The sequence below is a fragment of the Lasioglossum baleicum genome, chromosome 3, assembly GCF_051020765.1.
Source record: "Lasioglossum baleicum chromosome 3, iyLasBale1, whole genome shotgun sequence".
In the NCBI taxonomy this organism is placed as follows: Eukaryota; Metazoa; Arthropoda; class Insecta; order Hymenoptera; family Halictidae; genus Lasioglossum; species Lasioglossum baleicum.
This window is the reverse complement of record NC_134931.1, coordinates 17,528,108-17,546,188: the sequence shown is the minus strand read 5'-3', so window position 1 is coordinate 17,546,188 and position 18,081 is coordinate 17,528,108. Positions and strand designations below refer to the sequence as shown.

Genomic DNA, 18,081 nt, shown 5'->3' with positions numbered 1-18,081 from the left:
AGTGTTTTGTTTTCATTCAGTTGATAATATGATAAGACAATAAGTTTCGAAGTTTGTAAATATATAGCAATGTAAATAAGTACTTACATATGTATACTCGAGTTGGAGCGATAACGATTTGGACAAGACAAGAGTTGTCTATTTATTTATTTTAAATAATAACATCAGCGTGCATAGAAAAATATTTGTCATTGACATAATATTTCACAAAGTTACTGCAATGACAGCTTATTATTATTTTGTAATTGTTGGTCATGCAGATAATCCCTTATTTGAAATTGAATTCAACAATTCTGGAAAAGATGCGAAGGTTTGTTATATATACATATATAGGTTATATTTAAGTAATTCTTCAATATTTAATAAATATTGTAAAAAGATACTTGCCTTTTCATCTAAAAAGTATAATATAATTTCATACAATTAATTTGCCTGTGTTTATCTCTGCACGTTATCGTTTAACATGAACTAATTACATTTTTATTTTTAATAGAAGGAAGATTACTCGCATTTGAACCAATTCATTGCGCATTCTGCATTAGACCTTGTAGATGAGCATACATGGAAAACAACAAACATGCATTTGAAAATTGTGGATAAATTCAATCAGTGGTTTGTGAGCGCTTTTGTTACCGCGACTCACATTAGGTTCATTATGGTACACGATAGCAAGAATGAAGATGGTATAAAAAATTTCTTCAATGAAATGTATGAAACATATATAAAAGTAAGAAACTGCATTTGAAATTCATCTTGTTATATGTCTTAACAGTCTAACTTATTACAATATTGTGTAGAAGTTATTTATTAATTCTTCTTAAATATTCCTTCTAGTATTCTATGAACCCATTCTACAAACTAAACACACCAATTAAGTCTATTGGGTTTGAGAAAAAGGCGCAATTGTATGGCAGGAAATACTTATCATCATAAATTTTGTAAAATATTAGTAATAAAATTATATCTATAATGTTAGATAATAATTATTTTCTATTGTACATGAATTTTGTTTTTGTAATCTCACTGAATAGCTACTGTTGCTATATAAGTAATTTCTTAATAGATTCATATTATTTCAATATTAATATGATTTCATGTTATCAGTAAATCTCAATTACATTTCCATTCTACATATTTTATAGTTATTCAAGTCATAAGCTTCAATTTTGAATAACATAAGAGCAATTAAGATCCTATATATGTATTTATTAAAAACAAACAGTATTATGTAAAAACATGTTATTGATCTTGAAATCCCTTTCATTTCTTTTATGCACAAAAGGAAGAATGAAACCAAAATTTTAGTCTCCTGAACCACTTAATCTTTATGTATTGTTTTTAAATATTACCAATATTTTCGAGTCTACGTTTTTGTAAAACATTATAGAATAAATATTGAGTATTGAAAATAAGCATTGAGTGAAAGGAAATTGGGGAAATAATTTTATAATATTATAATCCGCAAATTAATCGAAACAGTTCGAATCCGATTTTGTTGAAAACAAAATATAATGCAACGATCATATACGATATGAAATATTTGTTGGTTTTCAATTTTCTTATAAAATTCAAGCCTTTAAGTTTTGTGATTTTTGTCAATTTTTATGAAAATATACTGTACTTATTTTTACGTATTTTATATCCTTGTTGCACTGAACTGTTATTTTAATTTAATTTAGAAAGTTTGTGCTACTTTCATCTTTTTTGTTTTAATTGAAAAATTAATTTTTTTAAATATTAAAAATAATACAGAGAATTGTTTATTTTGTAATGAATTTTCTTTACTTATTTGAATAAGTAAGGACAATTGGCTCTGCTACCCGGAACAGTTTGCAATATCTACAGGGTGTCCTAGAAAGAGTGTAGGAAAAAGAAAAAGGTGATCTTTCTTTTGCTAATTCGCGCCAAAACGCTTTGTTTTCGAGTTACGAAAAACACGGACCAATCAGAGCGTGGCGTTGCCGTTGGCCGAGCTGGAATCTGGAATCCTATCGCTATAGCCGCTCGCTGATTGGTGTCTGGGTTAGGTCTTTCATTTCCTACACTCTTTCTGGGACACCCTATATGCGTGAAAAATGATGTATCTTTATTTAAAATATCATTTAGAGAAATCACAGATTTCTACACCTTCTTTTCAGAATGAAACAATGAAAGTTCGCGTGGTCGCATACAATAATTTTTAAAAATAATTTTCTGTACGCATGCGTGGATTGAACAGAATTCCGTGAATGTAGCTTCTAAACCATTCTAAACTTCGCAACACAGTCACATATATATAGGTATCTATGTTCATGTGGTCGTGGTCTCGAGCAATCATATTCAAACGAAAACTTGTAGAAAATATTTTAACAACTTGATGTTTCTAATATTATTCAAATCTTGAGAAAATATGAATAGGTAAATATGCAGAATTAAAGGAAATTTTGACATTGTGGTATGTATATGTATAATTGTACTTTAACTATTTTTGTCAATATTTAAAATATTTATTAGACATTTTAGAACTATATACTTACATAAATTCATTTTTATTTATTTAGGAAATAATGCCTTTCATACATATTCTACATTCGTTACTTTTTCTTCTATGCCTTGGTACAAGTGATACAAGCATTTTAGGTAAGCTATACATTAGAATATGTTATCTAAATATTTCATAAGTATTATTTCTCTTTATAGCTCCTAGCGATACAACATTTATTGTCTTGAGTCAAAAGGATGGTTATCATATAGCACATGCTGATCTTTTGAAAAAAGATATTATTGAACAAGCTAATATCCTTGATGAGGTATGCATAAGCTATTACTTATTATAATTAGTTTATTAGAAGTTATAACCTTGTGATTGTACATATTAGGATCCTCCTGAAATAGTTTTATCTCACGAGTTGAACATTAATGGATCATGGACGATACTACCGCTATTGGAACATTTACTAATTACACGTCGAACTTCCAAATGGTTTTTTTTTTGTTTGGAAAGTACTGTAATTAGATTAAGTAAACTATTGAATGTTTTCTCGAAGTATAATCATCATAAGGTATGGTTATTCTTTTATAAAAAATGGGTTATGTGTATGAATTGTTACTCTAGAAACTTTTCGTTATAGGATTTATGGATTGGTCATGCATTATATGATCGTGAACCAACAATTATACATCATTTTGCAGAGCACAATAAAAAACTTAAATATCCACACATAGCTTCAGGTTTTGCAATAACATCAGCATTGATGAATAGGTAATTTATTTAAACGTTTGATTGTAAACCTACTGTTTCATAAATTTGATTGAACGATACTGAATAACAGAAATTGTACTTTTCTTTTTCAGTCTAGTAAAAAAACTTATTGCAGGGGAAGGACCTAAGGAAGACTTTTCAATTGATGCGTCCTACGAATTCGCATTGTTTGTTCTCCATGGTGACAAGGGAGTACGATTGACACATGTACCTGACTTGTGTATTGTATCTACTTCTGATTGTGCCACTTATCCAAGATTTTTCCATCCTTGTGTAAGTTAATAGCTTTATATGAGAACCCTGTGCTTTATGATTTTACTTGACATTGTATGCACCATAGTCAACAATGGTAGTCTCGTTTCCAGGACTGCAAGATCATAAAACATCATTTTTTAAAATTTTGTATAATTCCTACCAATTGCAATCGTAATAAATTTTTGTTTACTTATTCTCTAGCGAACTAGCCGGTCTAACATCTTAAAAAAATTCGAGTCCTTTGGACCAATTTCTAAAAAGTTATGCGATTTTTAAGGGTGTCCACTTATTATTGCCGCTGACTGTAAGTCACCAGACACTAATTCAAATTTAGATGCAGACGATTTTGTTTTATTAAAGGACCTATATTACGAAATAAAAATAGTACTTATTCTTCTACTTACTTATCATATACTAATGGAAGTTTAAATAAATACAGGATTCATCCGTGTCTTCCAAGAACGCGTATTTTGCTGTAAAAACATGTTCAAAATATCATGTTGAAAGAATTGCTGTGATTAAGAAGTTATGGACAAAACATGTTGAAAACATTGGTTACTTCAGTGATGCAGCTGGTATGACCAATTATAATTACTCGTAATATTACTCGAGTTTACTGCTTATTACGTGGGTAATACGCCATTCTTTGTTGTAGATAAACATTTACTTGAGGCTTTCATCGTGCCAAACACAACACACGGTCACTGTGAAAAGACTTATAATATTTTAGTAGAAGCAGACAAGATATTAAAGAAAAGTAATTTGAATTGGCTTGTAATCAGCGATGATGATACAATATTTAGGTAAATTACTCCCTCTGTACTCTATGTAAATGTATATTTCCATTCATATGCCCGTGGTAATAACATTATCTTATTTATTTCACATTAGCGTAGCACGTTTGATGCGTTTGTTAACATGCTACAATCCCTACATACCACTTGCAATTGGGGAAAGATACGGCTTTCGTTTATGGGACAAACTTTATGGGTATGACTACTTAACAGGTGGCGCTGGGCTCGTTTTATCCAAGCCTCTAGTTCATCAGTTGGTACAACCAGGCAGGTGTGATTGTCCATCTCCTACAACTCCAGATGATATGTATCTGTTTGGTGCATGTCTGGCACGAATCGGAGTACAACCTATTCATTCACCGTTGTTTCATCAAGTATGAAATGCATATTACTGGAGGCATGCGAGAACCCGAAAATATCGGGTACCTGACGCTCGGGGGTCCAATGAAAATCACCGACTCCAGATTTGACCGACAATAACTTCTTTAACTGACAACATCTTTAACCGACGACGACTTTGACCGTCGACGAATTTAACCGACAATGATTTTAGTCTTTTCATTCTTTAATTATTCTGCACTGACACTTTTACTTTTGTATAAAAATATAATTATTGCAAAATATAGATGCAATAAGTTAACGTTGTTGTTAAATGATGTTAATATCGGATAATACTGACACCGACTAAAGTCGTTGTCGGTCAAATCTGGAGTCGATGATCTTCATGGGACTACGGTTGGGACGGGTCGGGAAGATATCTCGGGAGTCACGATATATTCTAAAACCCGCCCGACCCGACATTTTCGGGTTCTCGCACACCTTTACATATTATGATTGTAGTTTTCATTGTTATCTATTTTATCTACTTCATCGATACACAATTGTTTCTTACGCACGGCTAGCCATTTAAGAGCATCTGAAGATTGTATACTGTGGTTATCCTAAGAAGCTGTAAAGACCACATCATGTAACGTGGCTCACAAGTATTTAGCAATACTTATCGTACAATATATAGTTCCATGGTTTGTTGGATCCACAAAAAAATGGGCACATGTATTCTCTGGTAATTATTTACATTACGGGACCCCTCATCGATTTCGATGACTTCTCAACTATGTTGTCGAGTTCAACACATTTCAAAGTCATCGAAATCGGTGAGGGGTAAGGTAAATAATTACCAGAAAATATAATGGTACTAGAGAGAGCAGTGGTTAGATCCAGAATGCTGTAGAGTTTAAAATCTCAGGCAAGAGGGAGTTTTACAATTGGCAATTATGTCGAAGAGGTTTAAGTTCTCAGTTTACTTCAATGTCCCAATGTATTTATTCCAGGCACGTCCGTCTGATTATGCAACTGCCTATCTCGCTTCTCAAGAACCTATATCTTTTCACAAGTTTTGGATGATTGAACCACAAACGGTTTACACTGAGTGGTTTGCAGAAGCAGATGAATCTCTAATTACAACTAAAAGACATACCGAACTGTAATTTTGGTATGTATCAATTATTATACTACTATTATTGCGAGCTGGAAAGATTTCACTTGGAAGAAATGCAGAAGAATTTTCGACTCTAGCGAAATATTGGCCAAATCGTGACCATAAAAGCCTGAACAATGTAACTACGGAAGCATCAATGGCGAAGACAGGCGTGCCATGCGAGGGAAGTAGTAGAAACAGATTCTATAACTCATTGTCCGATGGGAACGCGCATATGTATACTGGCATAAGTGAATTATTCTTGACTTCCGTATATTTTGTAAGAATAATATATAAAAATTTTTTATTTTCCTAATATACATATATATATATATAAAAATATAATATTATAAAAATAAAAAGTTAGTTAAATATATGTACATATCACAACTTAGATCGTGTTATTTCGTTCCACCATGTAGGTCGAGCAAAGTTTTCTTTGTCTTTAAAAATCCATTCTTTGATATGTTTATATACCTATGTACAGAACAACATTATAAGAAAAAAAAAAACAGATTGGAAAAAGTAGGAGACAAATATATTTATATACCTCGCCATCTGCCATTCCCAATGGTGAGTTTATGATAAAGTCTGGTGGTGCTAGAACGTCTACCAGAGCTACAGCATCATCAACTAATTCTTTACACAACATTATGATGCCGTTCCGCAGAAAGTTCTCCATGTTACTCCTAGGCGTTGCATAACCACCAGCATAAAAGTCTCCCAATCTTTTTTCCAAAGCGACAGCTCCATAAAGGGAACATAACTTTGTTAATGCATTGCGTTCTTCAGATCTCCATGAAGGATGCTGAATACGTTCTATAAAGTATTTCAGTACAGCATGCTGCGAGAAAGAAATATTACCGATGTTAATATAAGTGGAAGTCTTTACCATTGAATATACTTGACGTTACCTGGGCATATATCAGAGACAAGGTTTGCGCGAAAAACACTTGTATATTATTTCTAATTTCAAAATCATCGTTGCCATTGCTTTTTAAATATTGCGTCCTTTTGTAAGTCCTTTTCAAGTAGTAACAGATTAGCCATTGGAAGGATGAAAGTAAATCTGTAAATGATATAAGCTATGCATTGCCTGAATGGAGAGAGAACTCCATACAATTTTAAAAAGTTGTTTTCGTACTTTCTATTTTTAATGTATCTTGAATGGTCGTATGCTGAAACTTTTGCAGTATAATTTTGTTGGCATCATTTATGAACGATGCTGTTCCGAGAGGTGAATTAACAGACTTTCCATTGAGCATATTCGACCATTGGTTCAGTAACCAATTACTGGCTTGTTGAATTAATACATTGTTTTCCCCCTCATACGTACAACTTGCGTCATTTTCAGACCTTAATTCTCCCAAGCGTGACACTATTATGAAATAAATTTTAAGTAACATATAATTAAAATGTCGAACTTTTCACATGCGCCAGCTTTAATATTTACATACTTTTCAGGTATCCGTGGCCTCCGCAGGACTCACGGCAATCTTGAATAATATCTCGACAAGTCCACGAAGAGAGCGGCTTAGCTGCAGAAGATAATGCATGGATTTCCATACCTTGGCTATCAATGTTATCCTCGTTCATAGCATTCGTTAGATTCAGTTGAAACTCAGACATCTGATTCACAAACGTGGCTGAGAAGATTTTTAATGCGTATATTTCTGCCAAGTGTGGGAACAGTCGCCATTGCTACGCGTTCACAACAAGTTTTAGATGTGCAACAATGTTTAACTTGAAATCGTTTCATTTGATTACTTTAAGTACCTGTGCTTGATATTCTAGGACTGGCCATTCCTCAGATTCCGAGGGCCCAAATTGTTTCCGTACAGCGCAATATCGAATCGCAATTACTATTGCGACGGATCCAACGTTCGAGGTTATAGATGTAATCGTAGCACGACCCGATGACAATGCACCCAACGATGCACCTGCACAAATCCCAATGTAAAGTTTTCCCATAAAATTGTAACGCACAGGAGAACCCACTTACCAAATCTTTTGCTCTCGTTCTTTACTTTTATTAAATACTGTCCATCTTCTGTAACGCTTGCTGTTTTATTCAATAAGCACAATCGAGGAACTGGATAATTATCGAAAATTACAAATCCATTGTCCACGCCGTTTATTGCAATTTTTTCGCCCATATCGCCAACAGTCACACCTGGTAGAGGAAGATGAGTATCCGGATCCCGTATGGGTACGACGAATGTGTGGAGACCATGATTATGCTTATCAGGTGTGATCAATTGAGCAAAGATGATAGCGTGTGTTGCAGTTTTTCCTGAAAGTATAATTTATTTATATACATATTATTTTACTAGAAACCATTTCCGACTTATCTCTTGCTAATCACCTAAACCACCAGCCCAACACTTTGCAGCCTCAAAGTCTGGAGTATGCATGATAAAGCATTTTGATTGTGCGTCGTATGTTGCTGTAGTTCGAATGCCCTTTGCATTTGTTCCATGAGATATTTCTGTTAGCGCAAAACAGCTTGTGTACTATTAAGAATAATTCTGTTAATACAAATCCAAACAATATTTATAGAACGTATATATCAACTTGGATATGCTCTTATATATTTCTTTGGTTTGTTAAAAAGTTCGTACTTGTTATTTGTCCTACAATGCGAAAGTAGATGGATCGGAATATGCCAACAAAAATTTTTGGGAGCAAATTGCTTATGGTGGGTAGAGAGTCACAATGTAAAACATTATGTATACTTACATAGCCTTCTTGAAGTTTCTCTGCAATATCATACTGATCTTTTGTGCCCAAAGCAAAAATTGCAGCTGGCACCATGCCTTGCATTACACCCATTTTTATGGGTATCGAGGCATCATATTGGAAAATCGCATTGAACCAGTCTCTATGAGTCAATGGATCCTGTTAGAAAAATAAAACGTTAATTATTTTTTTCACCTATGCAAGAAACGCGAGTAGGATTTACCGCAATGTTGTTATCAATTAACGCCTTGATCCGAGCGTTACAGACTCTCCGTTCTTCGTCTAACGTCGGGGAAGCGAGTCTTTCAAATACCGGTGTCTTTCGTATGAAGTCCCATAGATTGTTCTAAAAGATAATCAAAGTTTCAAATTAATTCAAAATCAAATTATGTACAATGAACTAGATTGACTTCTGTCTCTTTACCTGGAAGTCTACGTAGTCTTCTCCATCCAAATTCAGTTTCAGTAACTTCCAGTCAAACGTTGCGCGTTTTCTATAATAGTCCAGCGGGCCCTTCGGCATGTCGGCAATCGTGGACTTCATTTTTACTAATCTTATGGATCGGATCACCTGTACGTTCAAACGGTTACTAACTACTGAAAGCTAAAAATGAATGTATGGTTGACGCGTTACCGTTGAGCATGTATTCATCATTTCTTATATACGATGTGAATGGAATAAGCTTCCGATAAAATCGTTCACCTCGTCGGTGACGAGTGGACTTCGGTAGATATCGGCTCGTCGAAAGGCATGCGATGTGCTTGATTAACGGACTCATGGAATTTTCATGAATATCGGATTGCATATGTATAATTCAATGGTACTGGATCAAGACTTAACGAACCGTGACTTTAATGTTTTATTTGAAGAAAGTGATATGTCATGTTTAATGCAACTTTAGATATAGAAGATTACATATAGTATCTCGATTATCCGAACCAGTGAATGAGAGATTTCGAGAAGACAGGCTTCGATGGTTAAAACAAAAATTGAAGATTACTTTAACAAATAAATTTTGTTAATATTAACTGTATATGTATAATTATTATATATCCTATGCATATGTATATCTTGAGTAATATACAGGGTGGGGCAATAACTTTGCCCACCTTGAATATCTCCGTTATTTGTAACAATATGAAAAAATGTTATGAGCAAAATTTGCACGGTACAGAGGGGGACATTTTGTAACACGAACATTTTCTGCGTGGGTGGAGGCATAGAGAAGATTTCAAGGTGACCTCGATTTTTTTAAATCAAAAGACCTACCTTTTGTATCATGAATCGATAGACTATTGAATTCTGAGTATAAAAGTGTTGACCTTCATATATCCTAAATGTAATAGTTAACGAGATATTATTCAAAGAAGAACGAAAATGATTTCGATAATATCTATAGAGATAATATCTATATAGAGGTCAATACATTTTTACTCAGAATTCAATAGTCTATCGATTCATTATACAGAGAGTAGGTTTTTCCATTTTAAAAAATCAAAGTGACCTTGAAATCTCCTCTATGCCTCCACCCACGCAGAACATCTTTGTGTCACAATATGCCCCCCTCTATACCGTGTAAGTTTTGTATATAACATTTTTTTATATTATTACTAATAACGGCAATATTCAAAGTGGACATAGTTATTGCCTGTATATCACATTTCTAATTACGTATTTAATTAGTCATTTTAAATTATTTTAAAATCACTTAATGTACATAACGTCTCAAAAAACGTAACGTCTTATAAGATATATACTATGTCGACAATTAATCGTATGATTAATGTAATAATATAATTTCGCTATATGTATTGCATTGACATTATTTTAAAATAATATTAAGAAAACTAGAAAACACATTATAATTCTAAAACATTTATTTGAACCATGGACCAAAGATAGTGTACAGATAAAACAAAGTTATTTTTAAACAAGTGATCATTCACTGTTATCTTGAGCATTTCCATTTCAAATATCACAGAAATTCCAATCTGAATTCCAAACTTTAAATTAACGAAGCTTTAAAGTTACGCGAAATTAAAAATAAAATAAACACGGTGTATTCAGGATTCTAATGTACTCTTTAAGCTTTTATGAAATGCATGCGCTAGACTGCATTACTGTAGTAGAATTTAACAAAAAGGCAAAAACACTTGCCAGAAAAATAATGTGCTTCCTGTATTATCGTGGTTGAATATAATTAGCTCGGCTCTGTATAATGACATTGAGATTTATTATTCATCAGTTCGTTGCTCTTTTGTTATTGACAGATACTTTTTCATACACCTACATAGTAATGATTTTAATAATAATCTAATGTAGCTTGTAAAATGTGTAGCAGACAATAATATTTGAGTTGTATATAGGGTGTTCCATTTAAATAAGGACACCTAAATATCTTTTCAGGTTATTGTGATGCAAAAAATATTTGTTACGTAATGTGCATGGTGTCAATGGACCAAATATCTGGCAAGAATATTTGTTTCCAAAGGTCATTTTTTTCAGGGTTATCAAGGTCATTGATGTTTTTTGATATATAACTACATTTTTATTTTACTGCATCGTGTAACTGATCGAAAAATACATTCAGATATGTATAATAACATGACCTTGAGTAAAACTGTAATTTTCGAAGATCAAGGTCAATTCAAGGTCATGTTATTATACATATCTGAATGTATTTTTCGATCAGTTACACGATGCAATAAAAAGAATGTAGTTATGCATCAAAAAACATCGATGACTTTGATAACTCCGAAAAAATATTCGTGCTAGATATTTGGTCCATTGATAATATGCACATTGCTTAACAAATATTTTCGCATCAAAATAACCTGAAGAGATATTTAGGTGTCCTTATTTAAACGGTACACCCTGTATCGTTACAACAGCCATTGCTAACTCGTATTTCCATTATCGATGATCTCAATTTTCTCCGTAAATTAGGTGATTGAATATTCCATTCCACTGTCAATCAATCCCATAATCGGCTAGTAACCGGTGAACTAACAACTTTAATCGAAAGATAGTTAAGATCGAGAAGAGATGCTCTTTATTTTGTTCCTCAAAATCATTCTCGTAGCTGGTAGAAAGTAACAATTATTTATAAATTATACAGTTTTCGATCGTGCAATAAGTTTTTAAAATACACTTATTAACTTAAGTTGATTACACGCTGCACCGTGTGTATATTCAAGTGCATAAAAAATATTCATTTTATTTGCGACTGTATTCTGTGTATTTAAAACAGTATCCAAATTATACCGAAACGAAAAGTGTAATTTAAATGCAACGTTGTACTTTCGATAAAAGATATGATCCGAATAAATTTTTGACAAATTCATCTGTAAAATTTCACAGTGGACTTTATGAAGAACATGAATTGGAGAGGAGCGACGAAAACTTAAAACTGGTTATTGAAAAAATCGTGGAGGAGATTATGGAACAAAAAAATTGTATTGTGTTTGTTACCGATTCCGTTTATCGAACACTCGTGGATATCATGCATATCCAAAGTCCTTCGATAATATCGAAGTACGAGGTAAGATAATAAATGTAGCCTTTTTTCGATCTTCTAATATATATATATATATATATATATATATATATATATATATATATATATATATATATATATATATATGTATATACATATAATATAATATATAATGTACATATATAATATATAATATAATATACATCTAATATATAAATATAAATGTATATATACATTTATTATCATAGATTACGTTACGAGATAACGAACAATTCTCACGACCGAGGAAACAAATCCGAAGAATTTTGAACGATAGTAAGGCAATCGGCTGTAATGCATATGTTATCTTGATTGCCAATGGTTTTGTGACAGCTGAATTTTTAAAATATACAGAGAAGTAAGCATATGATGATAATATATTTGAACAAATACTTGTTAAAAATATTTTTACTTTTATAAGATAACTAATCCGCTTAGTAATAAATGTAACATCGTGTATATACAGTGTGGAGCACGAGAGAAAAATATTTTTTTCGCCAAATAATGCCCACCTCTGGTACCAAGCCATGTTTGAAGCAGAATTTGGTCCCTATTTACTATGAATCTGCCACCAGAACTTGTCGACAAATTTCGAGATTAGTGCGTTAACAGAATGCAAAGTTTGCAGGCGCAATTCTATGCTAAATCTTGCCCTCGTGAAGAGGACATGTTTTGAACATGTACTAAAATGTAAATAGGGATTTCCAGTCAATATGTAAATCCGAAAAATAACAGATTTGGAACCGTAATCGAAACAGATATTAGCTGGAACCGGTTCTTCGTAACAGTTATTCCAAGTAAAGGTTCTTCGTAACTGTTTTAAGGAGCCATTTTAACTCGGAAATTAGAAATTCCTTCCGACCTAGAATAATTGCATTCTATATGACTTTTTTTGATTTTATGGATACGAAATTGATATAATACCTCATACAATACTTAAATATTTAGTAATTGAATAGATGCCGAAAATTACGTCTGCAAACTTTGCACTCGAATACCGAGTTTAATCCGGAAACAGGTAGGTAGGAATTAGTCGACAAGTTTTGGTAGCAAATTCATAGCAAATTGCTTAGTTGAATTAATTTTGCTTTAACCATTTTTAGTGAACGTCTAATTGATGCGTATGGATTATTTCTGTTTCTGTATGACGACCGTTTATTTCGACCAAATTTGTACTACATTTGGAACAGAATAATTAATGTAGTCTTCATACGACAATATAATGCATATAAACATCGATCTGGTGAGAAAGCGTTTAAGGAAAAAATTGATCTATACACTGTCTATTTCCCTTCTCGAGGAAAAAGATATTCTTCCATGAAATGTATAGACACTTGGTACCATAATAAATTGCAGTATGGTGTAAACCATTTCACAAAAACAACGTCCAATCTACAGAAAAAACATTTGAGGTTGGTACAGAAATAACTGATAAGCATCATTGTTATTAGTACCGTTGTAAAATGAACTACCACTATATTTATTTGTATTTTAGAGTTGCTATTTTTGAGCACATTCCATCAGTAACAGAAAGATCAAGAGCTTATTATAATGAAAGACCGAACAATATTACACAGGCTTTAGGAGTAGAATTTGAAGTATGTATTAGAATTCACATTAAGGGTGTAGACTCTCGTTTCCAGGACTGCAAGATAAATTGCAAGTTAGATGTGATTATCGATCGTAATTTTGGTAATCAAATTGTGATGATCTCGGCGTAGAGTTTCTAATTAATTTGCAAAATTGCTGTGTTTCATCACTGATCGAACCTGAGCGCCGAGATCATCACAATTTGATAAATTGCAAAATTGCTATAATACAAAGTTGGGGGTTTTCAGTAGCTAGCCTAGCGCTTTTGACTACTGACAAACCCCCGTCTTTGCATTTATCGAGAAGGCGCATCCCGCACCCTTGCAATCCTAGAAACCAGACTACACCCTAAATATTACGTTTCAGTTAATACAGACTATCTCGAAAGCCATGAATTTCATACCAAAGTATTATATGCCACACAACATAGCGGTTGAGAGATGGGGAACAACAGACGTTAATGAGACCACAGGTCTTATAAATGAAGCCATCCAAGGAAAAGCTGCATTTTATTTGGGTGATCTACATTACACATTGCATCATTTAAATTATTTTGACTTGAGCATTCCATATAATACTGAATGCCTCACTTTTCTAACACCAGAGTCTTTGACAGAAAATTCATGGAAGCTTTTAATACTTCCGTTTAAGTAAGTGTGCAATTAGGAATAAATATAAATTATTCGCGCTTGTGAAAACTGTTCTAATATCGGTTTCGGTTCTTAACCCTAAGTGACTCTTGAGACACCACTAAAAACTGCTGCACCATCTCATTCAAAATATTGTTTACATGATTAAATATATTGGCATCTAATCAATTACTAAATATTTAAGTATTGTACGAGGTATGATATCAATTTCATATCCGCAAAATAAAAAAAAAGTCATATACAGTTGTTCCGTTTAAATACGAACACCTAAATATCTCTTCAGGTTATTGTGATGCAAAAAATATTTGTTACGTAATGTGCATAGTGTCAATGGACCAAATATAGTATGTGGCACGAATATTTTTTCCCGAGGGTCATTTTTTTCGCAGTTGTCAAGGTCATCGATGTTTTTTGGTACATAACTACATTTTTATTTTATTGCATCGTGTAACTGATCGAAAAATACATTCAGATATTTATAAAAACATGACCTTGAAATGACCTTGATCTTCGAAAATTGGTGTTCCTTTGCGTGGTTCATCTCTTCAGGTTATTGTGATGCAAAAAGGAATTACTGGGTAGTTCCTTTTATTAGGAATTCAGTGATTATAATTATTCAAGGTCACTCGAGGTCACAGATAGGAGAAATGTACAGGATTTAAAATGTATAACTTTTGTTATTTATTACTAGATTACGGATTTTATGCTTTTCTGATAAAAACGAGCTGGTAAAATTTAAAACGGTAAAAAGATTAAAAAATTTTAAGAACGCCATTCAACATTAAAATAATTAACTATAAATGCTCGTAAAATCGTTTTCCTCGAATATCTTCTAAATTATTGACCGTATCGAAAAACATGTTGGGTAAAACCTGTAGACCTTGACAGGCTACGTCTTTTATGTCCTATTACTTTTTTTCGTAAAGCAAACGGTTTCGGAAAAATTGGGAGAAATGTCGGAACAAAATCAAAAATTTTTTTCTGGAATTTGAAAACTGAAGTGTTTTCATTAGCTTTATAAATAAACATTCACGAGACATTTTATATTTATGTAATGGTTCATTTTAAAGGGCTTTCCGAGACGTAACTCTTTGTACAAGTTTAATTTTATATTTACCCTTGATAAAGTGGAACCTGAAAATGTTTTTGAATACTAATAAACGAAATACCTCCTTCAGAATAATATGTAATTAAAAAGAAGTAAGTTCTGCAAGTTGAAGAAGAAAGATACACACTTTTCGTTAATGTTTATTGATAAAATATAATGAAAACACACTTTAGTTTTCAAATAAACAGTTATTTGAAATAAAGGTTCTTCATAACTGTTTTAATCGGGAACTTTGTATAATAGTTTTATATATGTATTTGAATTTGTAGGCTTTATACCTGGATCGCACTACTTTTTACTTTAGTCTTGGGAGGTATTGCATTTCATGTCTTATCACTATCCTACAAGAAATATATAGGTTTATACAAAACTCAAATGTATGTTCCAATTACAACCATGGAAAAGGAAGGAAAGGGTTTGTATTTGTTCACTGAAATACAGAACAGTCTATTATATACTTATGGCATGTTGCTTCAAGTTTCATTACCAAACTTACCCAATTCTTGGGGCTTGAGAATATTTATTGGATGTTGGTGGATTTATAGCATTCTAGTTGCAGTTGCCTATCGAGGTAGCATGACTGCAACTCTTGCAAATCCATTTGCCAGGTGAATGTGACTACTTTGTTAGAATTTGGTACTATTAAGAATTGTTTCATTAACAAAATTGATATTGGTCATTTAAATTCAGAGTTACTATCGATTCATTGGCACAATTGGCCAAGAGTTCTATAGAAGTTGGAGGTTGGAACAAAGAAGATAAAGAGTTTTTCTTAATATCAGCGGATTCAAATAGTCAGGAAGTTGGTAAAAAATTTCAGTTGATTGTAAATGAAGAAACAGCTATTGAAAGAGTAGCAAATGGATCTTTTTGTTACTATGAAAATTCCTACTTCCTTCGCAATGCTCGAGTTAAAAAACAAATATATGAAAAAGAACAAGTGGATAAAGGAATCTCGAAAACTACGACATCAAAGCACAATTTGCATATAATGGAAGAATGTGCAGTAAATATGCCCATAGCGCTTGGTATAGAGAAGAATTCACCACTAAAACCACGTGTTAATATTTTGGTATGGTTTATTCTTAATATTAAATATCACAATACTTTATGGACATGATTAACAGTGATATTTCTAGATAAGGCGTATAATAGAAACTGGATTAGTTGAAAAGTGGTTGAGTGATGTTATGGAGTGGTCGAAAATCACGGAAATACGACAAGAAACTGAATCTGAAAAGGCAGTGGTTAATCTTCATAAATTGCAAGGTGCTTTTATTGCCATTATAGTTGGTTATTTTGTAGCTTTTATGGTACTAATAGGAGAAATTTTATATTGGAAACACGTAACCTTGAAAGATCCAAAATTTGACAAGTACCATTTGGATAAATTCTATAATATTCCGAATAATGTTAAAATATAAATAATCCATTTTATTGCATAAATTATTCCATTAAAATCTAAATTTTCTGTATTATTTACAGTAAATTATAAATAACCATCTGTAACATGCATTTTTAAGTGACAATTGGTTACAGGTTGTAAATGTATATATATATATATCTGTATCTAAATAGTTTGTTAGTATAGTACAGTTATTACACTAAATACACGAAAGTACATACACATATTTATGTATATGTACATCAATTTTCTAGAGTATAATAAATATATAACATACCATAAATTCAATCCTCAGTTTTTCCTGGTTTTTCTACGCACTATCGTTAGGTCGTCACTACTTCATCGGCTTTCTCTCTCCTTCCTCGGAATATTACACACGTCAAGTGCTACTTTGCGTGTAAAATCATTCTTTTACATGCTGAGGTTATTCTACATTTAATCATACTTTGCACCTTACTTTATCATATTCTACACATATTCTCGTTCATTCTAATTCTCATTCATTGTATTCAAAATTTCTTCCTCATATAATGTTCGTTATTTTCGTAATCTTGCGTGTACATGGTAAATATACAGGGTGTCTCGAAAAGGTCGGAATATCTTGGAAGGAGTGGTCCGTAAGATCATTTGAAGTGGGGGTGGCCCAGAGTGGCCAGCATAATATGTCTATAGTCAAAGCCTACTCTATATGGTACTAGCCAAAAAATGGCAACACCGCGGGAGTCGGTTGTCATATATATATCAATATACCTAACCCAACCCACTCAACCAGACTCCCAATCCCAATCTCTCTTACCGGCCTCTCAGTTTCCCGCGTAGTTTTCAAATGTTCTCATCAATGTGTAGTACACATTGTTTACTAATTATTATGTAGCATAGCTAATTTTCGAAAATAAAAAAGTGTAATAATGGAGATAAGTATTATTTATTAACTGTTTAGGTCTTTATCTTTGTGTGTAGCACATTTATACTTAATAGAATCTATTGTTCTTTCAATATATTTGAATTTAGTATTAATAACATTTTAATGGTATCACATCTAAAGTTTTACAAAATCGTATGTATTATATACATAAAGAGTTTTTCGAAAATTTGTTGTACATAGTTCTTTTCACAAGTTTTATACTATATTTATTAGTTAATAAAGTTAATAAGTACGCTGAAAGAAAATAATTATATTTCTGTATTTAAATTCCCCAAAGATGAGCAATTGTGGAAAAAATGGATGGCTATTGGATCCAGCAACGGTGTACTGGAGAATGTTTTGTTCAGATGTCCAAGACTTA

At 32.4% G+C, this 18,081-nt stretch overlaps 4 protein-coding genes across 10 annotated transcripts; 3 read left to right on the top strand and 1 right to left on the bottom strand.

Annotated features, from left to right (window-relative positions):
• Positions 1-174: 174 nt before the first annotated feature.
• On the top strand, positions 175-2,435 carry Trs20 (trafficking protein particle complex subunit 2). Its single transcript, XM_076447460.1, has 3 exons — positions 175-310; positions 494-727; positions 835-2,435. Exons 1-3 carry the CDS (start codon positions 221-223, stop codon positions 931-933), a joined length of 423 nt encoding a protein of 140 aa, XP_076303575.1. The 5' UTR covers positions 175-220; the 3' UTR covers positions 934-2,435.
• Positions 2,261-6,129, top strand: LOC143221856 (beta-1,3-glucosyltransferase). 3 transcript variants are annotated; one of them, XM_076447457.1, is made up of 11 exons: positions 2,261-2,397; positions 2,541-2,619; positions 2,680-2,789; positions 2,859-3,041; positions 3,111-3,241; positions 3,334-3,514; positions 3,936-4,071; positions 4,152-4,299; positions 4,388-4,664; positions 5,622-5,782; positions 5,866-6,129. In XM_076447457.1, the coding sequence occupies exons 2-10, from the start codon at positions 2,547-2,549 to the stop codon at positions 5,775-5,777; spliced, it is 1,395 nt and encodes a 464-aa protein (XP_076303572.1). In that variant the 5' UTR covers positions 2,261-2,397; positions 2,541-2,546; the 3' UTR covers positions 5,778-5,782; positions 5,866-6,129. The 3 variants fall into 3 exon arrangements, 2 of the variants coding, with proteins under 2 accessions (XP_076303572.1, XP_076303571.1); XR_013011872.1 differs by lacking the exon at positions 5,866-6,129 and adding an exon at positions 5,193-5,536 and having other exon boundaries at positions 2,294-2,434; positions 5,622-5,761; XM_076447456.1 differs by having other exon boundaries at positions 2,294-2,434.
• LOC143221855 (peroxisomal acyl-coenzyme A oxidase 3) lies at positions 6,042-17,421 on the bottom strand. 3 transcript variants are annotated; one of them, XM_076447453.1, is made up of 12 exons: positions 17,073-17,421; positions 8,931-9,110; positions 8,730-8,852; positions 8,507-8,665; positions 8,133-8,280; positions 7,770-8,060; positions 7,544-7,707; positions 7,225-7,468; positions 6,912-7,145; positions 6,682-6,836; positions 6,318-6,611; positions 6,042-6,244 (listed from the first exon to the last, which is right to left on the bottom strand). In XM_076447453.1, exons 1-12 carry the CDS (start codon positions 17,073-17,075, stop codon positions 6,152-6,154), a joined length of 2,088 nt encoding a protein of 695 aa, XP_076303568.1. In that variant the 5' UTR covers positions 17,076-17,421; the 3' UTR covers positions 6,042-6,151. The 3 variants fall into 3 exon arrangements, with proteins under 3 accessions (XP_076303568.1, XP_076303570.1, XP_076303569.1); XM_076447455.1 differs by having other exon boundaries at positions 8,931-9,077; XM_076447454.1 differs by lacking the exon at positions 17,073-17,421 and adding an exon at positions 9,141-9,626 and having other exon boundaries at positions 8,931-9,077.
• On the top strand, positions 11,289-17,040 carry Ir68a (Ionotropic receptor 68a). Of its 3 annotated transcripts, XM_076447451.1 has the most exons (9): positions 11,289-11,599; positions 11,868-12,048; positions 12,252-12,400; positions 13,146-13,454; positions 13,538-13,640; positions 13,999-14,282; positions 15,660-15,998; positions 16,081-16,462; positions 16,530-17,040. In XM_076447451.1, exons 1-9 carry the CDS (start codon positions 11,553-11,555, stop codon positions 16,812-16,814), a joined length of 2,079 nt encoding a protein of 692 aa, XP_076303566.1. In that variant the 5' UTR covers positions 11,289-11,552; the 3' UTR covers positions 16,815-17,040. The 3 variants fall into 3 exon arrangements, with proteins under 3 accessions (XP_076303566.1, XP_076303565.1, XP_076303567.1); XM_076447450.1 differs by having other exon boundaries at positions 11,289-12,048; XM_076447452.1 differs by lacking the exon at positions 15,660-15,998 and having other exon boundaries at positions 11,291-12,048; positions 16,530-17,033.
• Positions 17,422-18,081: the final 660 nt, after the last annotated feature.

Excerpts from the sequence above, each read along its gene's own strand:
- Trs20 (XM_076447460.1), top strand. The coding sequence starts at position 221 with ATGACAGCTTATTATTATTTTGTAATTGTTGGTCATGCAGATAATCCC. Across the intron at positions 311-493 it reads ATTCTGGAAAAGATGCGAAG|AAGGAAGATTACTCGCATTT; the intron begins GTTTGTTATATA and ends TATTTTTAATAG. Across the intron at positions 728-834 it reads TGTATGAAACATATATAAAA|TATTCTATGAACCCATTCTA; the intron begins GTAAGAAACTGC and ends TATTCCTTCTAG.
- LOC143221856 (XM_076447457.1), top strand. The coding sequence starts at position 2,547 with ATGCCTTTCATACATATTCTACATTCGTTACTTTTTCTTCTATGCCTT. Across the intron at positions 3,042-3,110 it reads CGAAGTATAATCATCATAAG|GATTTATGGATTGGTCATGC; the intron begins GTATGGTTATTC and ends TTTTCGTTATAG. Across the intron at positions 4,665-5,621 it reads ATTCACCGTTGTTTCATCAA|GCACGTCCGTCTGATTATGC; the intron begins GTATGAAATGCA and ends TATTTATTCCAG.
- Ir68a (XM_076447450.1), top strand. The coding sequence starts at position 11,794 with ATGCAACGTTGTACTTTCGATAAAAGATATGATCCGAATAAATTTTTG. Across the intron at positions 13,641-13,998 it reads CTTTAGGAGTAGAATTTGAA|TTAATACAGACTATCTCGAA; the intron begins GTATGTATTAGA and ends ATTACGTTTCAG. Across the intron at positions 15,999-16,080 it reads CTTGCAAATCCATTTGCCAG|AGTTACTATCGATTCATTGG; the intron begins GTGAATGTGACT and ends ATTTAAATTCAG.
- LOC143221855 (XM_076447453.1), bottom strand. Across the intron at positions 7,708-7,769 it reads GAACGAGAGCAAAAGATTTG|GTGCATCGTTGGGTGCATTG; the intron begins GTAAGTGGGTTC and ends GGATTTGTGCAG. Across the intron at positions 6,612-6,681 it reads TGTCTCTGATATATGCCCAG|CATGCTGTACTGAAATACTT; the intron begins GTAACGTCAAGT and ends TCTTTCTCGCAG.